Source organism: Anastrepha obliqua, chromosome 6 (assembly GCF_027943255.1).
Source record: "Anastrepha obliqua isolate idAnaObli1 chromosome 6, idAnaObli1_1.0, whole genome shotgun sequence".
NCBI lineage: Eukaryota > Metazoa > Arthropoda > Insecta > Diptera > Tephritidae > Anastrepha > Anastrepha obliqua.
This window is the reverse complement of record NC_072897.1, coordinates 34,072,705-34,087,043: the sequence shown is the minus strand read 5'-3', so window position 1 is coordinate 34,087,043 and position 14,339 is coordinate 34,072,705. Positions and strand designations below refer to the sequence as shown.

Here is a 14,339-nt window from a genome sequence, read left to right as displayed (position 1 = left end):
TCTCAAGCGCAAGGAATCGCCGACGAGCGATATCGAAGGAATCTCCTAGACAAATTGGGTTGTCTTTAAATGGCAAACTTACAGTTATTCGACCAGTGTGGTCTTGATGAGTTGTTTTTGTGAAATGCCCTTCACAAATTCGATGGTCTGGCTGAGTTGGTTTTGGTGACGTGTCGATGGTTTCCAGTTGCCATAGGCGTTGCAAATTCTCGTCGATTGAGGTTTCATTTGACAGCAGACAAGATGATGACGTCACGTTATACTCACCTCGAAACCTACCAGAGACGACCCAACCAAACAACGTCTTCTGAAGCGTCGGTAAATTGGGACCCAGTCGAATTTGGCCAACAGCAAGAGCATCAAAGAAGGCCTCTGTTCCTAACAACAGGTCTATGCGCCGGGGCTTAAAAACATCTCGTCTGCTAATTTGGTATTGGCTGGCAAGCTCCAACCGGACGTGTCGATCTCGGCATCTGGCTGGTATGCTATGTGCGAGGTGATTCCGAATTGAAGTGACCGTTGAAAGGCTGAAGTGCGCGATTTGATGGTCGTGGTCGTACGCGCCTTAAGACTGGTTAGCGAGTCTCCAATGCTTCGAACGCCCACATCATGTTTCTCACGACGAAGGCGTAGTTTTTGCGCGAAATCATCAGTGATGAAATTGAGTTGAGAGCATGAATCTAGGAGGGCTCGGCCCAACTTATACGTACCCGTAGCGTCCTTGACCAGGATCATAGCCGTTGCAAGAATCACCTGACCACCTTCCGACGCACCCATGTGCGAGGGGGTTGCTGTCAATTCTTGAGATGAAGTCTGCCATGTAGGTCGAGTAGACCCCGAAGGCTAGAATGCGGGACCTGCCACTGGAGTTGTTTGAGTGGTTTGAGATGCGTTCTCATGATGCAACAACGTGTGGTGTGCTCGATTACAACAGCGGCAGCGATTCTTGGACGGAAATTGAATCATTCTATGACCATTGCCTAAGCAGTTGATGCATAGATCATGCTTCTTGATGAGATCAAAGCGTTGATTTGTGTTCATCTCCTTAAACCTCAAGCAACCGACGAGTTTATGGTTGGAACTGGAACAAAGAACACAATTAGAGTTAGATAGATAGCAAATGACGTATTTTGCATGCGATTGATTGCGCGATTTTGCTTGCCAGACTCGGGTTTTCGTTGTGACGATGACTCGCATGAGTGCAAGAACTGACAATGTCGTTCCACGACTGGAGTGCACTGTGACCAAGTTGGAAGCGACTTGTAGTCCACAGACTCGTTCCATTTGTTTCTGGTTTGCTGATCACACTTGCCCATCACAATGTTAATTAACAATGCTTGTGCGATGTTTGCAAATGTTCCCACTGACTCCAAGGAGCTAAAAATTGCCGATGCCTTGTCTACTAAACTGCGCAGCTGTTGAGCGTTCGACCTTTCCAGTGCCGGTAATGAGAACAGTGAGGCAATGCCTTCCAAAAAAATCAACGTTGGGTTGTCGAACCGTTGCTTGAGCCTATCCAAAGCCTTCGGATAGTTTTCGCTAGTGACTTGGAATGCATTAACAGTTTCTAGCGGGGGACCCTTTAAACAAGTTAAAAGGTAATTAAATTTTTCGATGTTCGACAGTCTTGGTTCACGAGCAATAATCTGGGTAAATGAAGTGGTGAAGTTCTTGTAGTCTGCGTAATCGTCATTAAATTTTGTCAGTTGGATCTAAATCCTCAATATCAGCTTGGACGGATAAGGCCTGCTTGAAGTAAGATTCCAGTATTCCTAGTCGACACTGAAGCTCAGCATTGGAAAGTTTATCATCTGACTCCCTTGCCGCTTCGACGATCGATTTAATACGCGAAATGTTGCGCTTTATGTTGGAGCGCTTACGCTTGCCTTCTTCAAGAGATAATGTTGCTAAACACGATGTGATGTTGCGAAAATATTCCTGCTGGGTAACTGACTGTTGTGCTGGCGGTCAAATGTTGACGCAGGCGACAGCAAAACAAAATACAAAGAAATGCACAAACAGAGCGACGCGATGTTAACGGCTTGTTTTAGCAGCGCAGCGGTATACGTTTCCAACGAACGGTGAATTCGACCTTTTGGAGTGACGAAATTTATTGTTTGCTTGCCAAACATATGCACGACAGAAAAAATCCACGATAGGAATTAACTGCTAGCAAGAGGTTACAATGCAGCAACAATGCGAATTAGTTGATTGTTGTTGTTGCTCTAGCGGATTGGTTGATTGCTGTTATTGCTCCAGCCGTTAGATGATGAAGAATCAGGCGATTCACTTTATGCGGGATATACACGTGCCCCACGTTGGGCGCCAAAATGTTTGGTCCAAGAAGCCTTTTTCTTGGATGACGAAAAAACCGAGAAAATGGGGGTGTATATCTTGCACAGCGAAAACAAAAAGAGTACCGAAATCCAAAATGTATTGTATGTGTCCATGCAAAACTTGCGAAATCATTTCCGAACCAAAAAGAATGTAGTGAACTGCTTGATGTGAGCGATAAGACAAGACTCATTTATTGAAATTCATGCTAATTATTTACAAGCGAAAGATTTATCAGACCAAAAGAGAATTAGAGAGCAATAATTAGTAATATTGACTATGTGTGTGTGTGTGTATGTATGCAAATTTACAATGAGTGGATGTTTATTTGTACATATTGAGTGTTAATTAGGTGTAAGTTATTTGAGTAGTAATTGAAGCATAAAGGGTGATCCAACAGCTGTTTTACATATAAATCAATTCAAAAGAAGTATGAATAATGTTATATACAAAAATTAATTTCTAAATAACAGGTATTAGAAAAACCTGAATACACTATTTAAATCAATTCTAATTAAACCAAACACAAAAAATTAAATAAAAATATCGAACAAAGAAAAATACCTAAGGGACTTGAACCTGAGTCAAATATGGGACGATGTACTGCATACACGACACGTCTTTCACGATTGCGCTAATCTATAATTACTTATGAACTTTTCTAAATCAGTGATTTATTCGATTCGCGGTTTTATATGCATATATTCTGCGTTAGTTGAAAGTTTGTATGCGTAATTATATGCATATGTATGTGTGTATGTGCGTTTGGCTTTGATGATATTTTCTCATCAATATAATATTGGATTTGATGAAAGAGGTTAAAGACATATAATATGTATGTACATATGTTTTGTTTTGATTGATTTATATAAAAATTAGGTCATATCCAGTATGAACTATTTTATACCGAAAAGAAATTTCCATTTATGAAATACAAAAAAACAGTATTTTAAAGAAATTTTAATTAAAATAAACTCAAAAATTTTACCAAATTTTCCTGATTTGAATTGTTAAAAAAAATATGTGCAAGAAAAAAAATATGACTTCAGGACTTGAACCTGAATTAAATACGTACCAAAAAACAAAACGAATAATTACGCCGACTTTAGCTTCTGCACCACAAATTAACTGCCGCGCGGCCTTCTTAATCGCAAATTTATTCGCTTCGCTGTGGGCATGAAATAAGTCGATTTCATTAGTAGTGTGCCGAAAAATCTTATGAAATTCCTTAGTAGTGTGGTAAACGCAGAAAAAATCTGAATTCCTGTCCTAGCGTGGTAAGTAAATATAGAAACCCTCAACTTGCGTGGTAAATATCTGCAATCCCCCACTAGTGAGGAAAGTTGAATTTGAAAACTCCTTAGTATGAATCTACAAATTAGTACTCGAAAAAAGCTTATTTAACATTTGCTCCTTCTCATTGCATTCTCTGCTGTTACGACCCGCTAGGTTTTATCGGCCCCACCCTGACTAGGGCGAAAATTCTGTTACATCGAATGTGGAGAGACAGGCTCGAACGGGACGAGAGTTTACGGCTCTCACTGGACACAGATTGGTCGGCCTTTTGCAAAGAATTCACAGATGTGCAGTATTTATCATTTCCGCGTTACATATTGCAGCCTGGAGCCACTCATGAACTACATGCTTTTGCGATGCTAGTCTCGAAGCATTCGGTGTTTCTGGTTATGCGCGTTCAGTCAGAGATGACAACGCTCATGTTCATCTTCTTTAATCAAAGGCTCTTGTTGCCCCTTTGAAGACGCTAACCGTACCTAAACTGGAGCTTTGTGCCGCCGCCTTACTCGCACAATTCATTAACGAAAAAATTGAAGCTTTTCGCGAGTCGTTGTTATTGCTGGTCAGATTCATCTGCCGTATTATCCTGGTTACAAGATGAACCGTCAAAATTTAGCGTATTTGTCGCCAACCGAGTATGTGCCATACAACAACTTACAGAAGGTATGCAGTGTCGTTACGTCCCCACCTCTTTGAATCCTGCTGACATCTTATCTAGGGGAGCCGCTCCCTGAGAACTCTCACAATCAAATTTGTGGAAGCATGGACTCCCGTTCCAGCAAGAAGAAGATTGTAATTGGCCGAATTCTATTGTGCCTCAAACTAAACTCCCGGAAATTCGTCAAAAGGTTCTGGTATCCATGAATAATCGAATCGACATCTCGCTTTCCTTTAAGTACATCAACTCCTTCACCAAGATGCAACGCATATTTGGATACGTACACAAGTTCATCACCACTGCAAGATCGTTAAAATCATCACATCTTACATGCGAAAATATACATCTTGGAACTCAAATGCTAATTCGCATGGTTCAAAGAGCTCAGCTTTGGCCAGAATACATTGCCTTGAAACAAAATCGATGCGTACATTCGGCGAGTAGCATTTCTTCTCTATCGCCGTTTCTAGATGATTTTGGTTTAGTTCGAGTTGGTGGTCGCCTAAGAAGATTTACGGCAACACGCGGCATGCCAAGCTGTATTTGGTCAGATAACGGAACCAATTTCGTAGGCGCTAAGAACGAGTTGAGGGACCTAAAACGCCTACTCGTAAGCGAAGAGCACCGCAGCAAGGTTCACGTTCACTGCCTCAACAATGGTTTCGACTGACGATTCATACCACCTCGTTCACCACATTTCGGCGGCTTGTGGGAAGCCGCAGTAAAAATGGCTAAACAATACCTGTACCGCACTCTTGGCTCTGCAATTCTTGGTTTCGATGAACTACGTATATTGGTATGTCAAATCTCTGCTATAATTAACTCGCGACCTCTTGTACCTCTTTCAGAAAATCCAGAAGACCTGGATGTTTTAACTCCAGGTCATTTTCTTATTGGCGGCCGCTTACAGCTGCTCCTGAGCCTAACATCACGCATTTGAACTACAATCGACTCGGTCACTGGAAGCGTGTCACATACTTCCAACAACTATTTTGGAAAGGATGGAGCGAAGAATACCTCACTCTTCTTCAACAAAGAGCAAAATGGCGCACCCCTCACCACAATGTGCAAATCAACGATATTGTATGCATTAAAGATGAAAATTCAGCGCCTCTTAAGTGGCCTCTTGCGCGAGTTAACGACGTTGACACATACACTACACTACATACATACACTGTAAACATACATTATCATTGTTTCCAAACAATAATGATAAACAATATAAACATGGTCTTTGTCCCTTCATAACAGTAAACACATGTAAGCATTAAAATACAAATATATGCAGAGACTAAACAAAACCATGATAACAGCTAAATATAAAAACATGTAAACATATCTCAAACCAAATTGTATTTAGGAATAGTATAAATAGATCTAAGCATTAAAATGCAAATATATGCAGAGACTAAACAATACCATGATAACAGCTAAATATAAAAACATGTAAACATATCTCAAACCAAATTGTATTTAGGAATAGTATAAATAGATCTAAGCATTAAAATATAAGATTAATTCGGAAATAGACGAATTCAACAAAGGAGCTCTTGCTCAGAAAAAATATAGTTTTATTATTTTTTCCACACAGAGTCCTAACTGGGGGCTCAACCGGGATTGCAATACGTTTGCCACCTAAAAGCTAAGTCCTTGAAATAAAGGAAATTATAAAAATCCACGGTCTTTAAGAAAGACAGTTTCTGAAAAATTGAAACAAAAATTATTAAGTGAAGCCTAGCTATACCAGCAAAGAAAACTGGAGCACTTTAAAAATTTACGGCTAGTGTAAAAAAAACCGCACCTACGACAATAATCGGGATATAAAAATCGAGATGGAAACCGAAATAGCAGCCCTGAAAGCCCAAATAACGGCATTGGCAATCAACATGCAGAGCCAACAAGAATCCTTCCAGCAACACATCGAAACCATCAAAAGGGAATCATTCCAACAAGCAACATTTGTTACTCAACATGAAGAAGTCCGTCTGGCACTAACAGACCCTAAGGATATTGATCTGGAGCTATTTAAAGCGTTACCAAAATTTGATGGCGATAAAACGCAGTACCGTTCTTGGAGAAATCAAGCCTGTACATTTATGGAGTCCATTAAGGGTTTTATGGAACACCCTCGTTATTACTCGGCATTGGGAATAGTACGCACGAAGATTATTGGGTCGGCAGCTGATATTCTAACAAACCACAACACAAAATTAAATTTCTACTCGATAATCAATCGACTAGATTACACCTATGCAGATCAGCGTCCGTTATATGTCCTACTAGACGATATGAAAATAATAGTCCAAGGAAGACGTACATTGTCTGAATTTCATAGTGAGGTCAGTAAAGCATTAAATTTAGCCTTGTCTGAAATCGAGATGTCTGCTAGTCAAAACAATGCAGCAATGTTAGAATATGCTAACGAAGAAGCTGTGCGTACTTTCATACTAGGGCTAAACAGCAAATACACTAGCGGAACACTATACAGCAATAGCCCAAAAGACTTGGAGGCAGCCTATGCCATTGCGTGTACAATATACCACGACAATGTGAATCAGCAGTTCGATATACAGCCGCAGCGATCAAATCCAGCACGTCATCATTATCCCGAAAATCGTCCAGCACCACGATATGAAGACAGGCAACATCGATATAATCCAGGGATACAGGTATACGGGAATAATCAGCGATTTCAGCACCAACAACAACAACAACCACAACAACAACAACCACCACCACAACAACAACAACCCACGCCTATTCCAATGGACGTAGATCACTCCAGGCAGTATATGCAGACAACCAGGTACAACAACGCGGTAAGTCGAAATCATTTTAAACCAAACAAAATGCGGCCTAACCGGCACACCCGTTACCTTATTAATCGACACAGGCTCTACTAACAATTACATAAATATAAATTGTAATATAGGGAAAACTATTAAATTGAAACCATTTAAAACCAAAACCTTACATGGCTCCTCAATTATTAATTCTAAAAAAATGATAACGATGTACGGGCATCATTTAACATTCTATGAAATTAAGGAGTTGAACGATTTTGACATGATACTTGGAGAACAGGGATTACGTGTATTAAAAGCAGAAGTAAATTTATTTGATTATAGCCTGAAATATAAAAAGAGGATTGAAGAACAAAAAATTAATTACACCTTAGATAATGAGAGTTATAAAAAAGAAATTTCTCAAATTATGCAAAGAAATGATTATATAAGTGAGTCTTTACCATTTACAACAACAATTGAAACTTCAATTAGAACTCAATCGGACGACCCCATTTGGACTAAGCAATACCCTTATCCGATGGCAGACCATGAGTTTGTGAAAAGTGAAATAAATAAATTACTTAAAGAAGGAATTATTCAACCAAGCAAAAGCCCGTATAATTCCCCTATATGGACCGTTCCTAAAAAGGGCACCGATGATCAAGGCAGACCCAAGAGACGGATGGTTGTTGATTTTCAGAAAGTAAATTCCCACACAATTACAGATAGGTACCCGATACCCGACGTAAACATGACTATACAAAGTCTAGGGAAAGCAAAAATATTTTCAACAATAGACTTAGAATCAGGATTCCACCAAATCCTCATTAAAGATAAAGATAGAGAAAAGACAGCATTTTCAGTAAATGGTGCAAAATATGAATTTGTTAGGATGCCTTTTGGTTTAAAAAACGCACCGGCAATATTTCAACGATGTGTTGACGATATTTTGCGTGAATATATTGGAAAATTTGCATATGTGTATATTGATGACGTACTGATATATTCTTCTTCAACCGAAGAACATATAGAACACATCCGAACTATAATCAATGCACTCCATAATGCTAACATGAAGATCTCGAACGAAAAATCACATTTCTTCAAAGATTCCGTTGAATACTTAGGCCACATCATTAAACACAATAGAGTGACCGTAGACCCAAATAAAATCGAAACAATAAAGAAGTTCCCTGAACCAAAAACTTTAAAAGAATTGAGGTCATTTTTAGGACTCGCCAGTTACTATAGAAAATTTATTAAAAACTTTGCAAAAATTACAAAACCCTTGACCATACATCTCAGAGGAGAACAAGGTATGGTAAAAAAGAATAAAAGCGCAAAAATAGAAATAAAGTTAGACGAAGCTGCAATACATGCCTTTGAAAAAATTAAAATAGAATTACAGGCACAGGTAGAATTGTATCAACCAGATTTTTCAAAACCTTTCGAACTCACGACTGACGCAAGTAATTTTGCTATAGGAGCTGTACTTGCCCAAAATCGAAAACCCATCGCTTTTATTTCAAGAATTCTTAGCGATACCGAACAAAGTTATAGTACCAATGAAAAAGAACTTTTAGCTATAGTATGGGCACTACAAAAACTACGAAATTACTTATACGGAGTAGCCGATTTGACAATTTATACGGACCACCAATCATTAATTTATTCTATATCAGAAAAAAATCCAAATAGCAAATTAAAAAGATGGAAAAACTTAATAGAGGAGTACGGAGCAAAATTAGTTTACAAACCTGGTCATCAAAATGTTGTAGCAGATGCACTTTCTCGACAACAAATAAACACCTCAACGGATTGCTCAGCCCATTCCGCACAAAGCTCACCAACAGAAATAATGAAAAAAGTGAAAAAACCATTCAACTCTTTCAAAAACCAAATAATTATTATAAAAACCAATGAAGAAAAAGAAACCGTATCTCAGACAATATTTGCCGATCATTTTAGACACACAATATATTACAACGATTCACAAATTTTATGCAACAAGTTGAAAGAGGTAGTCAGACCAAACGTTACAAACGCTTTAAGGGTAGAAAATGAAGAAATATTTCACTTTGGAAAAGATATTATTCGTACATTTCCAAATTGTACGTTTGTACAAGCACAAACACTCCTTATTGATATTACGAATATCGATAGACAAAAAGAGATTATTATTCAAACTCACCGAAGAGCTCATAGAAATTACAAAAACAACGCTCAAGAGATACTTTTAAACTACTACTGGCCAAACCTAAAAAAAATGTGCAGTACGGAGACAAACATATGCGAAATATGCCTTGTACATAAATACGAACGTCAGCCGAACAGGCAACCTATAGGAAAAACACCAATACCAACAAGAGTAGGGGAATACATACAAATGGACATATTTCATATGAACAACAATACGTATCTCAGTTCAATAGACAGATACTCGAAATACTGTTTTATTCGAAAATTAGAAAATAAATTACATTGCCACGAGTATATTGAGGAAGTTCTCACACAAATCTACTCCAACGCAAAATATCTTATGACTGATAACGAGAGTATATTCATAGGAAATATGGCAAAATCAGTATACAGTCGACTACAAATAACCCACTCCGTGACGCCTGTACATCATTCAACATCAAACGCTCAAGTTGAACGGTTACATAGCACACTCATCGAACTCTGTCAAACTTTAGCTGCAGAGAATAAAACAGCTCCCGCTGACGAGTTATACAACGCAGTTTGCCAATACAACAAAACTATTCACTCAAGCACAGGATATAAACCTGAGGATGTGTTTTATAATCCCGAAACGCTTGAACGGAAGCAGCACCAGCTTTTAAGGTACCATAACAAAAATCGAAAGATTATAACGTACAAGGAAGGCGATACGATTTACAGCAGGACAGATCGACGAAATAAAATCTCGGCAAAATACAACAAACACCTAGTTAAAGAAGATCGAGGGGACAAGATTCTGACAGTAAAAGGGAAAATTATACATAAAGACAGTATCAGGAAAGTAGCAACATGAAGGCAACTGGATTTATATTATTACTTATTCTTTCATCTTGTTCTTCCAACAAAATAACGGACTTAAAAGGTAAAAAAATTGTGCTTGTAGAATCAGTCACGATGTATGTGTTTGACCACACAGCTTACCTATATCACATAGCGAACTTATCTAATATATTAGCCCCATACGAAAACATAATGAGGTCACACTATAGAAAACAGGAATCACAACAAGAAGAAATACTCATAAACAGAATAGAAACTTTAAAAACACAATTAGTACCACCAGAATATCGTGCTAAACGAGCTCTTAATTTTTTGGGATCGGTACTTAAATTTGTAACAGGGACACCCGATCACGATGATTTAATAGAAATTAAAACAGGATTAAACCAATTGATAGAAAATAATAACGAACAACGTAAAATAAATTCACAATTCGAAAAGATCCTTGAAACTCTTGATCCTAAATCTATTACAGAGGAACTAATTATGACGGAAGTCCTGAAAGAATTAGAAAGTATTACCAATACAATAAATTTTGCAAGGTTGGGAAACTTTTATTCAGGAACCTTAAATTCAAAAGAAATAAATGAAGTAATTAGCAATGAAATATATAATATTCCTGTAATTAATATACTAGAATATTCCGACATCCATGTATGTATGTTTAAAACCGCAATAATAACCATATACAAATATCCTGTCATTTCAAATAAATGTCAACTATATCAAGTGATTCCTTTAGCATTTAAACACGGAAAATATGAATTAAATCAAAAGGTTTCAAAATGTAATAACGAATTTATTAATATATCAAATTGTAAAAACTATTTAGGCATTAGTATTTGTAAACAGGAATTAAAGGATAACTGCACAATTCCACTGTTATCAAATCAACAAGCTCAATGTAACATAATACAAAAAAATAATATTCCAATACAAATTTTAGACCACGGCAATATTGTTATAACTAATGAACATACTTGGAATGGTTTAAAAATAAACGGACCACATTTAATACAATTTAAGACCTCTACAAGTATAGATAATAAGACATATGTGAACCACCAAGAAGAAATTAAAAACGTTATTCACGCACATATGTAGTAAAGAACAAGTAGATGTCTTGAAAATACTAGCATCAAACTCAAATTATAAATTTAATAATATTCAACAATTATGTAAGTATGTTATACCTTTAGAAGAGCATCCATTAAAATTTACATTATATGTTATTTTTTTCATAATTACCTTTATCCTAACAATTTACTTATACATAAAATTAAGTAAATATCACCGAAATCAACGAGAGGAAAAGAGACGCTTAATATTCCAAAGAGCATATGAAGCCGAACTACTCCGACTACAGCAGATTTGAAATGAGGACATTTCATTCTAAACACCGGGAAGAGTTAACGACGTTGACACATACACTACACTACATACATACACTGTAAACATACATTATCATTGTTTCCAAACAATAATGATAAACAATATAAACATGGTCTTTGTCCCTTCATAACAGTAAACACATGTAAGCATTAAAATACAAATATATGCAGAGACTAAACAAAACCTTGATAACAGCTAAATATAAAAACATGTAAACATATCTCAAACCAAATTGTATTTAGGAATAGTATAAATAGATCTAAGCATTAAAATGCAAATATATGCAGAGACTAAACAATACCATGATAACAGCTAAATATAAAAACATGTAAACATAACTCAAACCAAATTGTATTTAGGAATAGTATAAATAGATCTAAGCATTAAAATATAAGATTAATTCGGAAATAGACGAATTCAACAAAGGAGCTCTTGCTCAGAAAAAATATAGTTTTATTATTTTTTCCACACAGAGTCCTAACTCGCGCGTCATCGAAGTCATTACTGGTGAGGACGGTGCTGCACGAGTAGCTGTTCTACGTACAGCCACTGGCCTTACACGTCAAGCTGTTACTAAATTGTGCCTCCTTCCGACTAAGGAATCAGTTGAAAGCCCTGAACTTTCAACGCAGGGGAGGATGTTGGGAACAGAACCTAATTTACAGCACATAATTTAAGTATAGGGTTAATTGTATAGTTTTTATTTAATAATTTAGTATTGTAGTCTAATTTATAAGATTGTAATATTTTTTACTCGTTACATCTGATCACGGTAATTCTTGTACTTGTCCTTGAATTATATTAATACACATTATCTCATATTTGTTATTTCCTAACGTTCGTATCGACGTACATTCTTGTGTACATCTATACTAATATTATAAAGAGGAAAACTTTGTTTGTTTGTTTGTTTGGTTGTAACGAATAGGCTCAAAAACTACTGGACCGATTTTAAAAATTCTTTCACCATTCGAAAGCTACATTATCCACGAGTAACATGGATTATATTTTATTTTGGAAATAGGGCTCGAGATATAGGTCAAAACGTGGACCCGGGTAACCTCCGGACGTATATGTACAATATGGGTATCAAATGAAAGCTGTTGGTGAATGCTTTAGTTCAGAGTATTTCCTTCCGCTCCGTGACTGGGGTCTCGAGATATAGGTCAGAACGTGAACCCGGGTAACCTTTGGTTGTGTATGTACAATATGGGTATCAAATGAAAGCTGCTGATAAGTGCTTTAATACGGGGTAATTTTCATACCTATTGATGACTAGGGTCTGGAAATATATGCCAAAACGTGGACCCGCCGTGTCTTTGAACCGAATTAAACCAAACTTCCACACATTGTTAAGGAGGTATTGAAGATGGTTTCCATATAGTTTGGATACCTATTGGTAGATAGGGCCTCGAGATATAGGTCAAAACGTGGACCCGGGTAACCTTCGGATGTGTATGTACAATATGGGTATCAAATGGAAACTGTTGGTGAATGCTATAGTTCAGAGTATTTCCTTCCGCTGCGTGACTAGGGCCTCGAGATAGAGACCAAAACGTGGACCCTAGAATGTGTTTGTACAATATGGGTATCAAATGAAAGCTGTTGATAAGTGCTTTAATACGGGGTAATTTTCATACCTATTGATGGCTAGGGTCTCGAAATATATGCCAAAACGTAGACCCGCCGTGTCTTTGAACCGAATTAAACCAAACTTACACACATTGTTAAGTAGGTATTGAAGATGGTTTCCGTATAGTTTGAATACCTATTGGCAGATAGGGTCTCGAGATATAGGTCAAAACGTGGACCCGGGTAACCTTCGGATGTGTATGTACAATATGGGTATCAAATGGAAGCTGTTGGTGAATGCTTTAGTTCAGAGTATTTCCTTCCGCTCCATGACTAGGGTCTCGAGATAGAGACCAAAACGTGGACCCTAGAATGTGTTTGTACAATATGGATATCAAATGAAAGCTGTTGATAAGTGCTTTAATACGGGTTAATTTTCATACCTATTGATGACTAGGGTCTCGAAATATATGCCAAAACGTGGACCCGCCGTGTCTTTGAACCGAATTAAACCAAACTTACACACATTGTTAAGTAGGTATTGAAGATGGTTTCCGTATAGTTTGAATACCTATTGGTAGATAGGGTCTCGAGATATAGGTCAAAACGTGGACCCGGGTAACCTTCGGACGTGTATGTACAATATGGGTATCAAATGGAAGCTGTTGGTGAATGCTTTAGTTCAGAGTATTTCCTTCCGCTGCATGACTAGGGTCTCGAGATAGAGACCAAAACGTGGACCCTAGAATGTGTTTGTACAATATGGGTATCAAATGAAAGCTGTTGGTGAATGCTTTAGTTCAGAGTATTTCCTTCCGCTCCATGACTAGGGTCTCGAGATAGAGACCAAAACGTGGACCCTAGAATGTGTTTGTACAATATGGATATCAAATGAAAGCTGTGGATAAGTGCTTTAATACGGGTTAATTTTCATACCTATTGATGACTAGGGTCTCGAAATATTTGCCAAAACGTGGACCCGCCGTATCTTTAAACCGAATTAAACCAAACTTACACACATTGTTAAGGAGGTATTGAAGATGGTTTCCGTCTAGTTTGAATACCTATTGGTAGATAGGCTCTCGAGATATAGGTCAAAACGTGGACCCGGGTAACCTTCGGACGTGTATGTACAATAGGGGTATCAAATGGAAGCTGTTGGTGAATGCTTTAGTTCAGAGTATTTTTCATGCCGCTCCGTGACTGGGGTCTCGAGATATAGGTCAAAACGTGGACCCGGGTAACCTTTGGTTGTGTATGTACAATATCGGTATCAAATG

The 14,339-nt window shown here is 37.6% G+C and overlaps 1 protein-coding gene across 1 annotated transcript; it reads right to left on the bottom strand.

Annotated features, from left to right (window-relative positions):
• Window positions 1-843: 843 nt before the first annotated feature.
• LOC129250330 (uncharacterized) lies at window positions 844-4,203 on the bottom strand. The gene is made up of 3 exons (XM_054889962.1): window positions 4,102-4,203; window positions 1,126-1,580; window positions 844-1,081 (listed from the first exon to the last, which is right to left on the bottom strand). The coding sequence occupies exons 1-3, from the start codon at window positions 4,201-4,203 to the stop codon at window positions 844-846; spliced, it is 795 nt and encodes a 264-aa protein (XP_054745937.1).
• Between the last annotated feature and the right edge of the window lie 10,136 nt (window positions 4,204-14,339).

Coding starts and splice junctions, on each gene's coding strand:
- LOC129250330 (XM_054889962.1), bottom strand. CDS start 4,203: ATGAATCTGACCAGCAATAACAACGACTCGCGAAAAGCTTCAATTTTT. Junction 1,581..4,101: donor AAAGCTCCAGTTTAGGTACG/GTTAGCGTCTTC, acceptor ACTTGTTTAAAG/GGTCCCCCGCTAGAAACTGT. Junction 1,082..1,125: donor ATCAATCGCATGCAAAATAC/GTCATTTGCTAT, acceptor TCTTTGTTCCAG/TTCCAACCATAAACTCGTCG.